At 30.0% G+C, this 20,309-nt stretch overlaps 3 protein-coding genes across 11 annotated transcripts; 1 reads left to right on the forward strand and 2 right to left on the reverse strand.

Moving 5' to 3' along the window:
* Nucleotides 1-832: 832 nt before the first annotated feature.
* On the reverse strand, nucleotides 833-5,628 carry LOC118446373 (scm-like with four MBT domains protein 2). 5 transcript variants are annotated; one of them, XM_035876960.2, is made up of 8 exons: nucleotides 5,221-5,628; nucleotides 5,001-5,081; nucleotides 3,781-4,193; nucleotides 3,596-3,685; nucleotides 2,971-3,485; nucleotides 2,024-2,874; nucleotides 1,304-1,950; nucleotides 833-1,210 (listed from the first exon to the last, which is right to left on the reverse strand). In XM_035876960.2, exons 2-8 carry the CDS (start codon nucleotides 5,044-5,046, stop codon nucleotides 1,040-1,042), a joined length of 2,733 nt encoding a protein of 910 aa, XP_035732853.2. In that variant the 5' UTR covers nucleotides 5,047-5,081; nucleotides 5,221-5,628; the 3' UTR covers nucleotides 833-1,039. The 5 variants fall into 5 exon arrangements, with proteins under 5 accessions (XP_035732853.2, XP_085516114.1, XP_035732851.2 ...); XM_085659988.1 differs by having other exon boundaries at nucleotides 1,304-1,953; nucleotides 5,004-5,081; nucleotides 5,233-5,627; XM_035876958.2 differs by having other exon boundaries at nucleotides 834-1,210; nucleotides 1,304-1,953; nucleotides 5,233-5,627.
* Nucleotides 5,629-6,149: 521 nt separating this feature from the next.
* mRF1 (mitochondrial translation release factor 1) lies at nucleotides 6,150-8,697 on the forward strand. 2 transcript variants are annotated; one of them, XM_035876962.2, is made up of 3 exons: nucleotides 6,152-6,948; nucleotides 7,072-7,899; nucleotides 8,112-8,697. In XM_035876962.2, exons 1-3 carry the CDS (start codon nucleotides 6,561-6,563, stop codon nucleotides 8,123-8,125), a joined length of 1,230 nt encoding a protein of 409 aa, XP_035732855.1. In that variant the 5' UTR covers nucleotides 6,152-6,560; the 3' UTR covers nucleotides 8,126-8,697. The 2 variants fall into 2 exon arrangements, with proteins under 2 accessions (XP_035732854.1, XP_035732855.1); XM_035876961.2 differs by having other exon boundaries at nucleotides 6,150-6,948; nucleotides 7,072-8,697.
* Nucleotides 8,698-8,835: 138 nt separating this feature from the next.
* On the reverse strand, nucleotides 8,836-19,795 carry stj (voltage-dependent calcium channel subunit straightjacket). Of its 4 annotated transcripts, XM_035876950.2 has the most exons (19): nucleotides 19,462-19,795; nucleotides 18,763-18,949; nucleotides 18,032-18,571; nucleotides 17,417-17,824; nucleotides 17,025-17,339; nucleotides 16,415-16,471; nucleotides 14,374-14,454; nucleotides 14,177-14,251; nucleotides 13,989-14,093; nucleotides 13,828-13,899; nucleotides 13,308-13,455; nucleotides 12,865-12,931; nucleotides 12,490-12,659; nucleotides 12,233-12,356; nucleotides 11,735-11,767; nucleotides 10,584-10,858; nucleotides 10,148-10,491; nucleotides 9,829-10,071; nucleotides 8,836-9,755 (listed from the first exon to the last, which is right to left on the reverse strand). In XM_035876950.2, exons 1-19 carry the CDS (start codon nucleotides 19,551-19,553, stop codon nucleotides 9,363-9,365), a joined length of 3,729 nt encoding a protein of 1,242 aa, XP_035732843.1. In that variant the 5' UTR covers nucleotides 19,554-19,795; the 3' UTR covers nucleotides 8,836-9,362. The 4 variants fall into 4 exon arrangements, with proteins under 4 accessions (XP_035732843.1, XP_035732845.1, XP_035732844.1 ...); XM_035876952.2 differs by lacking the exon at nucleotides 16,415-16,471 and having other exon boundaries at nucleotides 19,462-19,794; XM_035876951.2 differs by lacking the exon at nucleotides 11,735-11,767 and having other exon boundaries at nucleotides 19,462-19,794.
* Nucleotides 19,796-20,309: the final 514 nt, after the last annotated feature.

Genomic DNA, 20,309 nt, shown 5'->3' on the forward strand with positions numbered 1-20,309 from the left:
GTTTGTCTTTTCAGTCGTGAAAAGTTTAGATGATAGATAACAATCGTATTGATATTAAATTCGTTGCAACGGATTAAACTAATGTTTAAGGTTAGGCTTATATAAGATATTAAAATAAATATTTGAAGAAAACAAAATTCGTGGAAGGATATTAAGGAACAAAGGTTTGTTCAATCGAATATAATTATTGGTATATATTTTACATGATTTAAATGAAGAGAATTATGTACAACTTAGATAAAATACATTTATATTCTTCTCCAAGTCTATTTAAAAATAATAATTTCTTTAAAATGCTATCTAGAATAAAGGCAGTTTGGCAAAATTTTCTAAAAGATCAGGTTTGTTGTGTTTATCACTGACAATATAGTTTCAAATTTAGAATAATTCATATAAAACTAACATTGTAGATATCTTGATTAATTACAATAAATCAATTTAATTACCATTAATATATAATTAAAATTTTTCTGATATTGTAATTGCATCCAATTATAGATATGACAATGTACATATTTTTTTTAATCGTTATTATTACGATTAAATAATAATTTCTATATTTTTTATTGTGTATATATATATATTATATATATACACATAGACAGATACAATAATATATATACATACATACATATGTGTGTGTGTGTGCGTGTAAAAAAATTATATAACCTTTGCACATAATTGTAGAGTCAAATGGAAAAAGCATTTAACGGTAAAATACGCATATATTATGTATGACAAATTGTTTTCATTCAATTAGAATTCTTCTATCTATATATCTTTTCATTTTTGTTACACAAGAAAAAAAAAATATATATATATATATATATATAATCTCACTTTTAAATCGTATTTCTCAAAAGATATTTATCTTGCTTATTGCTATCATTACCACACATTTTTATATAAATTAAAATACATATATAATCACTATTGGATATGCAATACACTAAATATTTTTGCAAACATTCTTTTGGTTTTAAATTAATACATTATTATACAATTTATAAATAAAAAAATTCGTTTAAAAATTAAAAATTTATGCTATAGGATACTTTTCTGGATCAATTTCATTAATGTGTCGTAAAAAGAATGTGACTTTCACTTGTTCAACATGACGACAAAGTTTCATGGCTAAGCTTGTTCGTAATTTCATATGTTGCGTGAGAGATGGTAAGTTTAATAATAAAAAGGCGAGACCATCGATTTCCTGAAAGACGAGAACAAAAAATCATATTATTATTTGTTATTAAAAAGTTTGTTTTTTTGAATTTTGTATGTGACGTAATCAAGTATGACTCACTTCTTGTTTAACACGATAAGCGATGTCTTTACAATCATTTGTCTTTTTAAGATATCGAAATACGTCATCAACGGTCCAAAATAAAGGATTTGAATCAAGTTTACGTGTTTTCGGTCGTCTTTGTTTTTTTTGCATTCTTACATATTCTGCATCTGCTTCAGAGCAATCGGACTCTATACTTGTGTCCCAGTCACGTTCCCTTTTACTTCCTCTAGTGGTTGTTACATTTTGACTAAACCTTGTAAAATGATGTTTAGTATTCAAACTATTAGGACTTCCTGCTCGATTATCTTTCATTTTTCTATCGTTAAACGAACTTCCAGAATCCTCTGAAGCATTACTTGACGGAGGTTCAGTCTTAAAATCATCTGACTTATCTGATTTTTCTAAACCTTTTTGTATCATAATATCTATTTCTGAAAGAGGTTGTCTACCATCAAATGTTTCTTCAAGACCATCTGACATATGTTTTGCTAAATCCAACGGCATAAAAGGCATTTCATCTTCGTATTCATAGTTAATTCTTTTGTCTCTATTACTCCATCTCCCACGCCTTCTTCTACGTCTACCACCCCATGCCCTTGGTTTTTGTACCATTATACTCGTATAACCTTTTGGTTTGCCTCGTTTTCCAGTTCCCACTGATGCTGCTGAAATTAAAAATTGTTAAAGTTAAATAATGAAAAATACAAAACATGTGGATGTATTTGTTATACTTACTGAATTTTGTTTTTGATGTTTTATGACATTTGTCCGGACATTCATTTTCTAATACATGCAAGGGTCCAAATAAATTAGGACACACCATCAATTTTTTACAAATATTTCTACAAAAGTCTGCTACCATGTCTCCAGAAGTAACAACAGCAACACTTGCACGATACGTATTATTTTTGTGTTTTGCTTTTAAAACTTCCAAACGATACCCAGGATCTGGCTTTGAATCACACTGTAATACCTTCAAAATTCTGGCACTTCTATATCCAACAGACACTATCATGGATAAAACTTCTCTCATTACTAAGACTACGGGACCAGGTCCTACAGCCTTTGGTAAAGTAGCTAATTTTCCTTTTGATATCATTGGACCAGTAAAACAACGATAATTAAAATATATTTTTGGACACCACAATGAGGAACGTGGTTCTGAAATTGGTATGTCAAGTACATTATTTTTTTTTTCTTCTTTTACAGGTGTTTGTACTTTTTTACAAATTTCAATGTAGTCTTTTGGTGGTTTTAATGGATAATGATTTGATTCACACCATCCAACAGGAAATATCTCTAAGGAACGCATATGAACTATATGTTCTGGTTTGTTGTCTTCATAATTATCTAATTTTATCCATAATAAATTCATAACAATTTTAGTAATATGAGCAGCACAGATAATGTTCTCATATTCTGGATCAACAGCTTCTAAACGCATACCGCATTCAAAACCTGCATCTGCTGCATTTTTTCTCTCATAAAATAAATTTTCTTCAGCTTTTATACTTCCTGTTTTCTTCAAGTATTCATCCCAATCAAACTCATCACTAGTGGAAATCCAGCCTTCTGGATGTGTAATTCTATGAAAAATATAAATATAAAAAATTTATTAATATCGCATTTTTAATAAAATATTATGAATAATAAATATCGTGTATACATCAAACAATACTTACTTGATATTATGTTTTTTTGACCAGCCAATTGGAAATATGTATGGATGTTCTGCTGTACAAAGCCATGTATTTTTTTCAGATTGATTATATAAGCAAGAGTCAATATCAGTACCCTTTACATTTTCATCATATTTATCAATATGGACTAGAAAGTATATGTCATCAAATACTTTAATAATAGTAGCAGGACATATTTTTGTCTGATTTATTGGATTCAATGCCTCCAATTTCATTCCAACTTTAAAATTATGTTTAGGATGGTCAACTTCATTTTTAAATAATTCTACTGGTATATCACAATTTTTTGGTTTTGATTCAAGTAAATCTTTCCATTCTTCATAAGTATGCATATCTACTATAGAACTAGGTGGTTCTAAAAACCAAGTTGAATCTGATTTACATGCAAATCCATATTGATGTAGATGTTCTGATGTACAAAACATCCAGAAGTCCTTAAACGACGAACCAGGTGTATCATACCTTAATAAAAGACGCCCTCCAACATTTTCTATAATCTGAAAACAAATTTATTCATAAAATAATAATTAAAATACAATGTGACATTTTTAATAATACCATGAAATTAAAGTTAGATTATAATTTGGTACAACGTAATAATTCTTACCGTAGCTACCCATAATTTATAAGGATGTAACACATCGCTTACTTCAACTTTCATTCCTTGTTTAATCTTTTCTGTCATGCTAAGGCCATCCTATGAAAAGAGATATATTTGTTAATAACAATTGTAATAAAATTAGAATAATATTGTAAACAATTACAAGTATGAAGAGGAAAATTAAAATTTACCCCAGTTAACATTCCTGGTGGTACAGTACGTGCAGTTGTTAAAAAATGAGATAATTTTTCAATGCAATCTGGTGATCTTTGAAGTACAACATCAGGAGGCTCTAATTTTTTATTATTTGCTGTACACCATCCAAGTTCATGAGCAGCTTCTTTAGTAAGATTAAACCAAAATTCTAACGTCCTCTCATCTCCACCAAAGTAACGTAATCTTAGTAGTGGTCCACAAGCCATAACAATCGAAGCTATCCAATAAGTAATATCAGATTCATTTATTGTTTTTCCTACTGGTACCTCTAAAGCCATTCCTATTTCAATCCCACTTTGTAATGTTAATTCTACATGTGGAAACATAATTTGTGGAACCTCAACACTTTCAGTAGCATCAAGGTAATCTTGCCAAAAAAATCCATTTTCTGTAACAATAATTTGAGATAATTAAAAATATAATAAAAATAAATAATATTATATTGAAAAATTATTTTTTCTTCCATATTATTTAAATATATAATCTTTTAATTTCTAATCACATTGACATGTATATTTATTTATAATTACAATAATTAAAAATAATATATTAATATTTTTTATAAAATAAAATTTTTATTAAAATATTATAATGAAAAAAAATAAAAAAATAAAAAAATAAAAAAAAAAAATAAATAAATAAAGAAATCAAAAAAAAAAAATAATAATTTACAACTTTTATACGATTATTTATTTTCTTGTTATAATATTTGTATATATTCGATAAACGCATATATAGATAGATATCGATTGTAATCGTATATATAAATATGTAAATTTTAGAGATAATAAATTCATGATTATATATACGATTAAGTTTAGAAAATGAAGTTCGAAAGGTGATATTTTCACGTTCGTAAATATATCAATGGGACTTGAACAACAAGTTTATTTATAAATTCCATTATAATATCTCTTTATCTAAAAATCATACATTTATGATTGTTAAAAGCAATAGTTTTTTTTTTACAATAGAAAAGTAAAATATTCCGTAAAACTTAAGGTTACCAAACAACATCTAGCGCGGTTTTGTTACGATCTAAATCACACAACGTTATATAATTATAAAATACGATATATTGCAACTAAGATAAATTAATAATAATCTGTGAGAGAACGTTAAAAGAAGGAAAGAAAGAGAAAAACAAATAAAAAAAAAAAAAAAGAAAAAAAAGAAAACAAACAAAACAACTTACCACCTTCTTGATTTTTTTCTTGAGTCCGATTCTCGCACGATTCCATGTTTTCTCGCGTTATTATATTAAGAGAGATTGAGCCTGCACATCATACATCAAAATCAATTTTTTTTATTTAGAACAAGCATCGAAATCATTTACATTATATGTATTATTTAACGCGATTCATTTGGAGAAATTTATTTTAAATTAAATACAATGAAAGTTTATCAATACTTACGAACATTAGTACCTAAGTAATCCCTTTTTTCGAAATCTTTATCGAATTTATTTCAACGAAAAATACTATCGTCGCTCGTAACAGTCCGCCGTTCTACGCTTGCCCCGCCGTACATATGTATCGTCGCTCTCTTTCTCCTATCTCACTCTATCACATTATCTCTCTCTCTTTCTCTCTCTCTCTCTCTCTCTCTCTCTCTCTCTTTCTTACTCGCACTATCTTTCTTTCGCTTCTCTTGTCTCGAATTTCGTTCTTTTTCTTTTTCCTTTGTCTTTTTCTAAACTTAATAATATATTTAACAAACTTTACTTATCAAGCAACGAACTAGTAATGCGTGAAGAACGAGTAAAATTTCGAATTTATTTCAATGTTCTCCCTGCCCCTATCCTTCTCTCCCCTGCCCCATACCCTTTACTCCCACCACTTACTCTCTCTCTCTCATTCTCTCTCTAGTTTTATTATTCCAACTCCCTTTTCTGACCTCACATTCGTTATTCTTTTTCCCTTTTTCCCGTTATATATAAATGTATGTGTGCGTATATATATATATATATACATATATATATATTTGTCTATGTACCGTTACCTGAATGAACCTTGCAATTATGTACAATATAAAAGGTACATACTTTAAATGTTTTATTACCATCCGTATATCCTTCAGGTATAGAACAAAATTTATGGAAGAATAATTTGGAAGGTTCTGAGGTAAATATGCCTCGGTCTTTACTGCGATTGGCGAGCGTGATCGTTAGCGCGAATCCAGACGTGTATGTAAGTAAAAATTTAATGCAAGAGTGAAATCATATATGTGTATTTATTCTTCTCATTCGTAAGCCTTATGCGCACCATCTAGCGAAATGTTCTTTCTTTTCTTTTAAAGGATAACTTTCTATTATTTCTATCTATATTATAATAATTATTTCAATGACTTTTTAAGTTAAAGATATCAATTTGAAGTAACAAACGATCGGTATATCAAACTGTATAGACGATTTTCATACAGAAAGACCAACGTTCTTAATAAAAAATTTAACTGAATATATTCGACTAAATTCAGATTATAAGAAACATAAAACAATCAAATCAAATGATTTCTTCGTAGATGAATTTTGAATGAAGTTGTACTTCATTTATACGGCGATAGACATAACCAAATATATATCTTAGAAATGAAATATTGATTGTATCAACTTTTTTAAAGTATGTACATATTAATAATTTTATCCCGTCCACACTGATTAGCAGACGATACTCTTTAAGCGCACTCTTCAATATTCTTTTTTTCAAATGGTTAAGCTAGGTAAAACTAGCGGTCTCATTTGAAATCTTGTGTTTGTATGATATACGTCTTTTGGATTAGATTTTTTTTAACAACGAAAACGATCATGTTTCTTCTAATATTGTCAAGAAGATTTAATGTTCATAGACGACCTATAATGATATATGATACTTCGCAAAGGTGTAATTCTTTAATCAACCTAAATACATTACATAACCTCAAAGGATTGTTTCGTTTCATGTCAAATAATGTATTTGCATCACGTTTAAATTTACCACTTTCTGATAATAGTGTTAAAAAGTATTTAGATTATCTTTCTGATACTTATCAAAGTAATCAATGGAAGGAAAATAATTTTGTAAAAATGATTGATATTAAATCTGTGGCAGTCACGTTGGAAGATCGTATTAATATTAAGGAAAATGTAAAATACTTGAAAGATCTTGGTAAATAATAGCCCACTTTTTAATATAAAGTCATAATTTGATATTTATTTATTTATTTTTAACTTATTTCTGATGTTGTCATACAGAGTTAATATAGATAATTGTTCAAAACTTATTCTTTAGGTAAAGAAGACGAGGAAATGAAACGATTAGCTCAGGAAGAAGAAGTAATATATAAAAAACAGTTGGATGATCTGGATGAAAAGTTATTGAATATAATTCTGTATGATCTCGATAAAGAAAATTATAACAATATCATTCTTGAAATATCAGCTGGTGTTGGAGGTCAAGAGGCTATGCTTTTTGTTGAAGATCTTTATAAAATGTATTTAGGATATGCAGATTATTTAGGAATAGAACATGAATTATTGGAGCTGGATAAAAGTGAAAATGGCATAAGGCATACTAGTATTTTACTTAAAGGTAATTTAGCTTTTAAAAAATTTAGATATGAAGGAGGCGTTCATAGAGTACAAAGAATACCAAAAACTGAAAAGTCTGGTCGTATGCATACCAGTACAGTATCAGTTGCTATTTTACCAGAACCCACAGATATTGAAACTAATTTAAATCATAAGGATTTGAAGATAGAAACAATGCGATCATCAGGTGCTGGTGGTCAACATGTAAATACAACTGATTCTGCTGTGAGAATAACTCATTGCCCAACTGGAATAACAGTATGTTGTGAAACGCAAAGATCACAAATAAAAAATAAAGAAATAGCACTCTTGAAGCTAAAAACTATTTTATATCAACAAGAATTGAATAAACAAATTGGGATTGTTAGTGAAATGCGTAAAAAGCAAATGGGCTTAAAATTCAGGAATGAAAAGATAAGAACATATAATTATAATCAAGATCGTATCACGGATCACAGATTAGAAAATGGAACAATGCATAATTTAAAATTGTTTATGACAGGAGGCGAAGAATTGGAAAAACTAGAAGGTATATTGCATAGTAATATACAAATGAAAATTTTAGTCGAGATGATAAATAAATTAGAGTCCAAAACAAACTAATATTTCATTTCTTCATAAAATTTATTTCTTCTTTTTTTTTGACAAAATTTTATGTCATGTATATAAGTGTTAAATTGTATATAGTTTAATCCAATAAATTATACAATATTTAGGTAACATTTATATTTTGTTATATAGGATTCATCCAATAAAATTTCGTAATTTATTTGAAAAAGATACAACAAGATTTTAATAACGACGTGTCCATAGGCACACATTGTTTTTTAACTGTCATATAATACAATAATATACAAAATTAATATCCATAGTCTCTATAAATGTTAAATGCCCGCGCGCGCGCGATATATATATTTTACATTGATTAATGTACATACAAAGCGCAAATGATCATAGTTTATTTATGAATGTGCGCTCGTATATGCGCCCCTGCTCGTATATGGACTAGAATATCACTATAAACTTTTATCTATTGTGATCACTATGAAGAATCGTTTTAGTAATTGCATAATGATTCTTACAGCGAGTAGAGTTCCGACATATTAACGCAAGATTCCTTCATTAAACGATTAACCTACATGAGAATGAAGTACTTTTACACCTACAACGTTATTCTCAAGAATTACTCTGTTCGTTTAAGTGGTATTTAAATGTTATGTGTGTTGTAAATGTTTCCTTTCTGTATGTCATTTTTTATGGTGATATTGATTTAATATTTATTTACAAAATAGCTGCACACAGTATCAATATACAACGTACTGAAACATTATTTGTTTTAACAATGATCAATCAATCATTCAGTAATGCACATTAATCCATGTCCCATGTAAATATTTGATCTTTGTACATAAATTTTACCTGAAAATTGTCTATCTATTCTAATTTACAAACATCGATTTTTTATGGAAAATTTGTCAAACATAAAAAAGAAAACAATGTTTGACATTTTATTTAAATATATGACGATACTAACTTTCGAAATAGTATTAACAATATTAAAGGAATTATGTAGATTTAGAAAGATAAAGAGACGAATAAAGAGAAAAAGTGAAGAGCAGCAGCGCACAGAGCACAGATCGCTTTGCGTTTCGGGCAGTAAGATTTTGCTTTTTGGACTTTCCCAGCTTTTAATCTATGATCTCGCACGAGAGAACGATTGAACGATTAATATTCGCGACATAACTATCTGGTATACATGTATCAGCCAGTATTTCAAGCCGTGCTGCAAATCAGCAGGGTGAAAAGAGGTAGAAACTGAGGGTTGCCTCTAGCATAAGCGTTCCATCGAGATATACGCCGATGCATTTTGACTAGATTCTAAAATTTTGACATTAGATTAATCACGCTTCACATTTCTTTGCTCATTAAGGGTATATCGATATCATGATAGATATCATCTCGCTATATTGTTGGTTATAAAAAAAGCAAGAATTAATTGTACCGAAAGACAATCTGTTTGATCAAAATACACGTTAGCAACAAAAAGATAAGGAAATTGTTTGGCCCTTGTTCACTAGCTAATCCACAGAGATCCTTAATTTCACTTTCTCTTGGATGAGTTCTTATACAGGATTCTGGCCTTTTCCTTTTTAAAAATGTCCAAGCCTTTTGACAAACCAGAGAATTATTTTCATATATCACTTCTTCAGGTACCACGGTTAAAGATGGAAGCGTGGTGTCGTAGCAAGTGCCTATGTTAACTACAATTAATAACATGTTGCTGAAATTGACCGGTTGCACGACGTAGGGTCTTGCGCATTCGTCGTCTGTATCAACCTCGATGTTGTAATTTGTTACAGATGAATTGCGCAAATATAAGTATACCTGAAAATTTAATTTTACTTTGATTTAAATAACCTCGTTGATTTCATTATTTTAAAATATTATCTGTAGTAACCTCTTTATCGCATGCCTCTGGCCGTGTTCTATTAATTAAAATTTTCATATCAAACAATTTTTCATCTTTGGCATCGACTGGAGCTTTATCATCATTTTCATGATAATCATCGTGCATACCATCATTTTCGTTTGGATAAGCATAAGCGTGTGCATAGTCCGAATTCCAAATACCAGCTTTTACCCAGGCCCAAGCCATTTGGCCAATAATCCAGGTAATGACTTTTTTGAAGCTTGTCCAGGGCTGTTAATTAAATTGAAATATATTTTTTTTAAAACGTTCTCTTTTCTTTAAAACGTTTTCAAGAAATTCAACGAACCGTCAGTAATATACTAGCATCGTTTTTCGTCTGTTTACTTTTGAAACAAACTGCTTGATAATCGTACATCCTGATTTTCTCGAAAATACCTTCCTTTACCAGACCAGCCATTACAGGACCTCTGACTTCACCAAAGAATTTTCCAGCGTCGATCTCGTCTTTCGCCGCGATTATATATCCATTGTTATCAATCAAATAACATGCCCATGAATCGTTACCGCAATGTTTATAACAATTACCGAGTCCTTCGCAATTAAACGTTATATTTTGAAATAATCCTTGTAAAGCAGTATGTTGAAATTGAAATCCTACGACGGCTGCTGGTGCTTTAGTTTTTCCATTTCCTGCAAATAATAATTTAAATATATATACATATATATATATAATTTAAGAAATTTTTTATTAAAATAAATGATCAATTGGGAAATAAATTTACCGATAAATATGGCACGACTGGCAGTGACTAAAGTAGTATTATCTGCTCCTTCATCATCGATTGGGACCGAGAAGACAAAGCTTTCTGGTTGAACATAATGTTGTTCTACTGCACGTTTGTACCAGACCTCATCTATTGCTTTAGGATACATGTTGCTAAAGTGGTCATCAGGTATAGGATCTTCTTCATCCAATAGAAAATCTTGCCATCTTGTTAAACCACTGTGCGTAGCCATGAAAGCAAGCGTCACTCCAAAACGTTGTTGAAATTCCTTCCTATGAAAAGTTACGTGTTAAAATTTAATCAAATCTTCTCTTTTCTTTTTTCTTTTATTTTACTATGATTTATAAATAATACAAAATACGAATATATCGAGCTAGGTATCGTGATTAGTAATTATCTTGGAATTTGCTGATTTGTTTGCTTATGCATATACATATATACGTAAATTGTACGTAAGTTTGATTAAAAATGTGCCAAGTTATTAAACAAAGATTTATATAAATTTGCACAAATCTCATTTAAATAGAACTTGTAAATTTTTGATTTATTTGTTTTAAGATTTATAATATAGCCAGTTATATATATATATATATATATGTATGTATATATGTGTGTATATAATAATATAATATAAATGTGCAAATTTATATGATCTCGTACGGATTAATATATTTTATTTCTACAGCGATACATTTCGTATCGAGAAAATCCATTTGCTATTAGAGTAGAGCTTCACTTCCTCTTCACGAATCCATTCCTGAAAGACGATGCTGGCCCTACGAAGAAGCGTATAAGCAACTTGTTTTGCTAATATAAAAATTTCGATGAACCAACAAGAAGAATATGTGAGACACCAGAGAAAAAGAAGGTAAATGAATATCCAATGAATTTGTGACGAGTCATATAGCAGAAAAAAGATTAAAAAGAAAAGTAAATAAATGAAATAAAATAAATACAATTAAAAAATAAAAACGATCCGAAGAAAGTGGTAACAAAGTAAATAAATAAATACAACTATAGTATACAAACGAATCGAGAAATAATTTAGAGTGAAAGAAAGTTATAGTGCAATAGAGTAATAAAAAGATCGTAATAATTGAGGCAATTTTATTTTCTAAAGGCGAAAGGTGCGATTTGATGAACGTTACCTGGTTAGCAGATTCATCAGCCTAGCTAAAGGTCTGCATTGCGTCAAAGTGGTTAAGTATTAGTCAAAAAAGAATAGGTGCATTTTTTACTATCCTGATTATAAAGAAATTAATAAAACAAGAGAAAAACTGTGCAAATAACTTAAGAACAGAGAAGAACGACACAGTATTATCTCTCTTTCTCTCTCTCTCTCTCTCTCTCTTTTCCTCTCTCTCTCTCACTCTTTCTCTCTCTCTTTCACTCTATCTCACTCTCTCGTTCTTTCTCTCTTTCTTTCTCTCTTTTTCTCCCTCTCTCTTCAGTTAATTCATGACGGTGTGTTTGCGCTTGTATGACGTTTCTCGTGATCCGCGTTAAGGAACTAAATATCTTCATTTACATCCGATCGAATTCGCGTTGGTATTGCGAAGATTCGTAATCTTTTTTGTTTTGTTTTATTTTCATGTTTTTTTCTCTCCTTTTTTTTTTTATCAAAAATTAATGAAAAATTAACTCACCCTTTTTCTTCGCGGGTGGTACTGGGATTCGCAAACCACTCGGTTACCTTAGCATCGAATACCAGACTCGAAAGAAGGTATCTATCACAGTAATAGGAATTTTTGTCGGCCTTGTAAGGATTATCTGTTAATATAAAAAGTTTTCTATTACAAAACAAGTTATTTCCATTTTCGATCAGTGTTACAAATAGTTTCGTTAAATTAAAAATATTATTAATAATTTATAATGTGTTATAAATAATAATTTAGATACTAACTGTAAGATTTGCGATGCGAGCCATGACCGGAACTCGCGGCAGAAAACTCTGGCGGTTGGGATCTTTGTTTCATATCGATCCACTTCCAACCTGGCAAACGGGTACGTTTCAGAAAATGTAAGAGTTCCAATTCCGAGTTATTGAACTTGTGTTCACCCTCATAATGATATCTATGATAATAATAAATCATTATTATTATCTTTGAATTTATATTATTCAAGTTTAATACCAATTATAGTAAATTAAATTTAAAGTTATTATTTATTAATAGATAATAGAGTTGTTATTATATAAATATATTTATAAGTAAATAGAAAAAATTGATTTATAGTACAATAATGTTATTAATAAAACAAAATGAAAGAATACACTTACTTGCAATACATCCAATCAGGATGCACCCGCCAGTTGTTACCCGGGAAGTAATCTGTCACGTTTTTTCCTACGACGAGTCAACGTTAGTTTCTTTTTTAATTTAATATTGAAAAAAGAAAGAAGTATAAAGAATATATACATAATAAAATAATTAATGTATGAACGCAAAGTAACGAAAAAAAAGTTTATGGATCTATCATATCTTTAAAATTTTCTATCTTTCAAGTTTTCATTTTACTATAGATATTGTTCTTATAGCAAAAATAAAAACGATTTGATCTATATTTTATATTAGAACGAATGAGATATTTCAATTTTCGTTGAAAACTTTGTCCTGAAATATTTTCTGGAACGAGATATTTATCTATCTAATTATTAATTTTTATATATTTTGTGGATTTTGAAAAACGTTGTTATATGTATATAATAAACAGCATACTCACCCCTCACATGAGATCTGTGTATCTCCTCGGTGGCGTGTATACGATAGCTTCCGGCGTAATCGTGCTGCGGAAGGCTCACAACCACCGTGAATGGGGTTTTCGATATTCCGGTATAATCGTATTTTCTTTTCACACGACCAACACGTTTCTATTTTTAACAAATAATCAACAAATGCAGCTCGAATATATTCTTATTTTAATTGAAATTTCAATTGAAAATTATTAGGTCAATCAGAAAGTTCTGCTTTGTTTTTTAGTCAAAAGAAAAAAAAATAATAATAAATTTTTATACCGTTTATTAATATATAATTAACAGAGTAGTTTTTATTAATATTAACAACTTCTTATTTATCCTGATAAAAGCTTTAGAATTTCTTTCGGATAAAATGACTCATTGGTATTAACAATTTGTGTCCTAATTGAATAGAACATTTCGATAGACCTAATACATTACGAAGTTTTCGTTTTATATATATATATATATATATATATATATATATATATATATATATATACTCACCATGTCATCGTAATGATATTTCGTATGTAACGTCACGCTACCGTTAGCTTGATTGACCACATCGTTACGGAGCTGCGAAGAAACGATTATTGATATTAACCATCATTCAAGGTTGGATATTAGCTTATTAGATGATCTATTAGCTTGTGATAATTTTATACCATAATTATTCCTTCATCGAATTCTCTCGGTCCTTTGTCTTGATCCATTAATTCAACCTCAGTCATATCGACACTGTTGTATGCTGGTTTTAATATGCCTTGAAACTATCAAAGAATATTTTTATGAGATGGACTTATATAATATCTTTAAGATTAGAACCTTTCAATTTAATACAGTTCATAGTTACCACAGGTCGAAGATCAGGATGAATTAGGATGTAGCCGTTATTGGTAACGATGAACGCGTATCCATTAACACCCAGCTAGAAAGACAAAGAAAAAAAAAAGCAAATAAAATAAAATAAAAAGAAAACAAAAATAAAAACACGTGAATCGTTTATGGTATGGATTCTAAAGAGATTTAAAATGATCAATAACTTCTTACCATATGTGGCATCATAAACTTTTGTATTTCCTCGATGGGTACGTCCGTGCCGGCAACACCAAGAAGATCGGCGATTCGTGTCTGCGCATACAATTGTCGACAATTTTAAAAGATCCTTCGCAGGTCGCGTGACAGGGACGTTATCGAAATAAATTACAAATGATCATATCATCCCAAGTCGCATAACCAGAAGCGTATCTACCTTCTCCAACAAGGCTATCACAATGAATTCGTTCTAAAGACACACGTTACTAGTATCCAAAAAATGATATACTAAATAAACGAATAACGATAAGTGTGTGTTATCTGACACGTCTGAATATATGTATGTATATAAAACTAGCTCACTACATTCTCAATAATAATAATAATCATAATAATAATAATAATAATAATAATAATAATAATAATAATAATAATAATAATAATAATAATAATAATAATTATAATAACAACAACATAATAATAATAACAATAACAATAATAATAATAATAATAATAATAATAATAATAATAATAATAATTATAACAACAACAACATAATAATAATAACAATAACAATAATAATAAGAAAAGAAGAAGAAGAAAACATAAGAATAAGAATAAGAATACAATAATAGTATACATAATAATAATAATAATAATAATAATAACAAAAAATAATAGAGTAATTATACTCATAATCATAGTAATAATAACGATACAGAATAATAACAATAATATCTGACGCAGGCTAAATCCTAGGTGTTAATTTCAAATTAATAATTAGCGCGCCGTTGATCTTTCGATCGTCGATTTTTATGTAGAATACGAATCTTTCCAAAATCAAGTACGAACAAGAATGTAGCTTTTTTGGCATGAAATTTTGTGAAATAAATTTTCGATTGTTGACATAGTAATATTTTCACAAATGATACAATGATTCGTAGTTCATAAAAAATCGACCAATTGCAACGGCGTTCAAATGTAATCTACTAATGTAATTCCTCTAACGAAATTCTAGCACTCAATAAACTGCCAAGTCGTATTGTGTGTATATTTATATGAGTTTATAGTTTTTATTTTAATTTGTATTGTTTTTGAAAGTTCTTTTTTTTCAAACACGACGACTGCAGAAAATGATTTCTTCTACGAGTCAGCGATAATAATATTTATAATAACGACAACAACAACAATAATAATAATAATAATAATAATAATAATAATAATAATAATAATAATAATAATAATAATAATAATAATAATAATAATAATAATAATAATAATAATAATAATAATAATAATAATAATAATAATAATAATAATAATAATAATAATAATAATAATAATAATAATAATAATAATAATAATAATAATAATTATAACAACAACAACATAATAATAATAATAACAATAACAATAATAATAATAATAATAATAATAATAATAATAATAATAATAATAATAATAATAATAATAATAATAATAATAATAATGATAATAATAATAATAATAATAATAATGATAATAATAATGATAATAATAATGATAATAATGATAATAATAATAAAAATGATTAAGTTTTACGAGGAAGTTCGCCGTTCGCAATCCAACAGGCGGGCGGGAATTTCCCTTTTTTCTACTCGTCTCGACAGGACACAGGGTAGACTAAAGTACCTAAACCTACCTAATGATTAAACCAATTGCAGTACTAATGTTAGATCAAAATAAGATACCAGAGAGACGAAGGTGGACCTAAAAGGAACGAAAGAAATGTCACACGGCGACCGTTTATTCTCCATATCATGTAAATAAAAAAAAATAATCTTCTTTGTTCTTTTTTTTTTCTTTTTTTTTCTTTTACCTAGAAATATAGACAAGCCAAATTTATATCGGTTTAGATAAAAATTTAATTCTCGATTATAATTTATTTCTGGATATTATTATTAAAAACGTGCAAAATTTGGATCTGTATACGGTCGCTGTATGTACGAATATAAAAGGTGTAGGTATAGGGTTCTATGCATTGAAACAACGTTGCTTGTGTTTTTTGGCTGCCAACCTCTCTTGTCTCTGTCACCCAGTAAGCTTCGTTCACCAGCACCTGCCTTGTGATGTTCTGTGGACAAAGAGGAACTTAAAACCGACGAAAGAGACTGAATTTCTGGATAATAAAACGAATCGATCGAAAAATTTCCATGTAGGACGAATGCAAGGACACGAAGATCGTGATAATAATATTCGTTTTTAGATGGATTTCGGGATTTTCATAATATAATAATGTTATCTCTCGTTAGAGAAAAAGAAAATTTCTTAAGGTGAATGAGAATGAATGGGTTCGTGCCGTGAATCAAAATGAGTTAAGCGAATGAATTAAGTTCGAATGAAAAGGACGGGAATTTTTCCAATACGTACGCTTATTTATATAAGTTGGCCGAAGAATTAACATCGAGTATGTACTTTGCCTGTGTGCTTTACCTAACTCGTCAAAAAAAAAAAAAAATCATATTTCTTTTCGCAACTATAGATTCTCTAAATCGTTCTGGATTTCTTTGCGATATTTTTCATTTTATTTAATATATAACACTTCTTTTATATATTATTTTCTTCTTTCGTAAGGATATTATTTAATCATTAAGAGTTAATCGTTATTTAATAAATTTGAAACTTACCGCGTTTTCACGTCTGTCGAAGACGGGCATGCTAACCGAAGTCATCAATCTGTATTCCTGTAAATCATCACTTTGTTCGTGCGATTTCTTTTGCTTCTTCACGAATCTACGGTCCTGTTCCTCCGTATTGAAGAGTTTTCGATTTCTATGGTATTGTAAAAATCGTTCCTTTTGTTGTTCGCTTTCACGTTGTTCCCACAGCCAGTCCGTCATTTTTGGATCCGTAATGTCAGCATAGACCGGTGTCCATATAGTTGGATGATCTGTACGGCCCAAAACTAATGGCCTGGCCATCACAGGAATATATTTCAAGACCTAAAGGAAATGCTCAATAATTATTGATATATTTGAATATTTAATTGATGGGTTAATTGAATAAAAAAATATTCTACCTCTTCTCGAACTTCAGCTAAAGTACAAAGATGTACGTAATATCCTCTATTCGCGCAAGCCATCCATTGTACCTCACGAACATCCGCTACTTCTCTACCAATCAGGTAAGTGAACATTCTAACCGGCATATCAGCTTTTAAAGGTTCATCAGGATTATCTTTCCAATTATATTCTTCGAAGATCTCCTTATAATTAAAAGGTACTCCATCAGTTATTAGCATAATTGCCTGATTACATCTTGCCCCTTCTTTTTCCAAACGATAAGTTGCAAGTAGTTCAAAAGCCGTAGTCAAGGCTAAAGAAAAATTTGCAATATTCACTGTTTCGAGATTTGAAATAGCCCTCTTCAGTTCCCTTACGTTTGCTAAATTCGCTTGAACCAAGGTATCATTGAAACAAGGAACCACCTAAAATGGAAGGGTCTTACGTAATACTCGTATGTGAGTATTGAAGTCGTATGAAAGTATGAATTATATCATTGGGAAATGACAAGAAATAAATAAAAGAAAATTCATACGATTTTTAATAATAAGTAAATAATCAAAAAGTAAAAAAAAAGTAAAAAAAAAGTAAATAATCAAAGTTAGAAACGATATTCTCCAATAAGACTTTACCTCTTTCGTAATATTCGAGAATGTAATGATATTGACAAAATCATTATTTCCAAGTGTGTCTAAAATATTATTAACGACATGTCGAGCAATTTCTCGACGCATTCCGGTCATGCTACCGGATATATCCATAAGTATAAGAATGTCCTTGGGACTGGTAGCTGCTTCGATATACCAACTTCGTGTTCTGCAATCGAAGAGATCGACCGGTTCCATATACCAATTCATTGCAGGATACTGTCTCATAAAACCCGTAGCACTGCCGAAATATTGCCAGGATAACGATGGATCTTGTTCATAATTATTAATAAATGTCTTGTCTAATTCCTCGGACCACTTAATCGCCCTGAGTACTTCCGACGCACGTTCGTATACATTTGTTGGCACGTGAACCGCGGACATATTCAAATTAACTTGTCCACCGAAATGGTCACTATACTCGAGTTCGATTGTATTATTTTTCGCGTTAATAAAATCAAAGGACTCTGGAGGATCGGCATCTGGTGCTGATAAAGCTGACGTTTCGGCAACGTCCATAATTCTCTGGTGAACAAATAAAACCCCCAAACAATTTTTCTCGAGAAATTTTAATAATAACGATAGATGATAATAATAATAATAATAATAATAATAATAATAATAATAATAATAATAATAATAATAATAATAATAATAATAATAATAATTACAATAATAATTATAATAATTATAATAGAAAAAAAGATAAACTATACCCTTATTGCTGAAATTTTAGATTCCATCATCGCTTTGATATCCTTGGCAATTTCATGTACCAAAGCGCCTCCGTCGCGAGGTTTAACATCCGCGTGTTTGTAACTCTCATGAAACTTTTCCACATTCGTTACGTATTTTCCCAATTGCGATAACTCGAAGCCCAGCTTTTCCGCCCATGTTTTCACTCTAAAAGAAAAGAAAAAGAAAAAAAAAATATAGGGGGACGATTTGAATCGATTGATTAATAAAACAACTTTAACGTCATAGTCACGTTACAGTATGTATCATAAGAGAGTTAAGTCCTTAATGTGATTATACGTGTCTCCTTTTATTATAATTACATGTAGCAATATCATGTATTATCATCACGTTATATCATGAAAAAAAAATATATATATACATACTCGCGCGCACGCACCCACACACACACACACACACACACACACACACGCGAAATGCTTCTTTTTAGAAAAAAAGGTGTAAATAAATGTATTAAAGGAAGGTTCAACCTTGAAAGCAATCTCGTTGACAAACGTAAAATTGTATCGTCACGGTAATAGATGAGGTGGATTGAATTGAATCAACAACGAAAAGAAAAAAAAAGAAAAATAAAAAAAAAGAAAAAGAAGAAAATAAAAAAGAAAGAAATATAAAAGAAAGAAAAAAATGAAGAAAATAATCCTGATTGAAATACTTACGTGTTGTGAGAAATACCGTCACCAGGATCGGGTGCCTCGATCAGGATCAGGAACAGGGTGGCGACGGTGGCCGATAGGAAAGAGGACTTCATCACTTTTCGAGACCTCTCTCGCTTCGGCTCTCTGCTGTTTACGGGAGGACACGTTAAACAAAACTGAGCCCGAGAGCACACTCGCGTCTGACATTAAGGATGCCCTCGTAGTCCTCGTATTCGTCGTCGTAGTCGTCTTCACCGTCTTCGTCGTCGTCGTCGTTGTCGTCGTTGTCGTTGCCACCACCGTTTTCGTCGTCGTACACGTTCTTGTTTGTCGCCGTTATCGTTGTCGTTGTCACCGTCGTCACCGTCACTGTCACCGTCACCGTCGTCGTCGTCGTCGTCGTTGCGCTGCCAACGGCGCTGGTAGTGCGCATAATACAATCGGCCACGTTCCACGGTGGTGGTTTCTACGTTTATCGATCGGCAAATGCTTTTGACCTCGAGCTTGCGCGTAAGCTCATCGTCCTACGAACGACCGTCATACGACGTCGAAACGCCTGACGACGCGATGCCGCGCCAGTCTGTCTATCTTTTTTATACATAACGTAACATCCTAATTGATAGCAATGTCTCCTTTTTAGGACAACGATAAACTTTCACAACTTCGAATTCCTTGGATTTTCAATGTATCTTTAAAGAGATTGGATTTGTCTTCTGTTTCTTCTTCTTCTTCTTTTTCTTCTTCTTCTACGGGATACAAGGTAGACTATCCTTCGCTTTGATTTTTATAGATTAACAATATTTTTAATGCGAATATTAACATTTCTTATATATATATATATATATATATATATATATATGTATATTCAT

This window comes from Vespa mandarinia, chromosome 10 (genome assembly GCF_050613455.1).
Source record: "Vespa mandarinia isolate Hongniang chromosome 10, ASM5061345v1, whole genome shotgun sequence".
Taxonomy (NCBI): Eukaryota; Metazoa; Arthropoda; class Insecta; order Hymenoptera; family Vespidae; genus Vespa; species Vespa mandarinia.

Bases quoted from the DNA above. Each gene is read 5' to 3' on its own strand.
- stj (XM_035876950.2), bottom strand. From the start codon at position 19,553: ATGAAGTCCTCTTTCCTATCGGCCACCGTCGCCACCCTGTTCCTGATC. The intron at 18,572-18,762 runs GTATAGTTTATC...TTTGTTCACCAG, and splicing joins CTAAAATTTCAGCAATAAGG to AGAATTATGGACGTTGCCGA. The intron at 11,768-12,232 runs GTGAGTTAATTT...GACGCAATGCAG, and splicing joins ACCACCCGCGAAGAAAAAGG to ACCTTTAGCTAGGCTGATGA.
- mRF1 (XM_035876961.2), top strand. From the start codon at position 6,561: ATGATATACGTCTTTTGGATTAGATTTTTTTTAACAACGAAAACGATC. The intron at 6,949-7,071 runs GTAAATAATAGC...CTTATTCTTTAG, and splicing joins AAAATACTTGAAAGATCTTG to GTAAAGAAGACGAGGAAATG.
- LOC118446373 (XM_035876958.2), bottom strand. From the start codon at position 5,046: ATGGAATCGTGCGAGAATCGGACTCAAGAAAAAAATCAAGAAGGTG. The intron at 4,194-5,000 runs GTAAGTTGTTTT...TTATTGTTACAG, and splicing joins AGAAAAAAATCAAGAAGGTG to AAAATGGATTTTTTTGGCAA. The intron at 3,486-3,595 runs GTAAGAATTATT...ATTTGTTTTCAG, and splicing joins ATAAATTATGGGTAGCTACG to ATTATAGAAAATGTTGGAGG.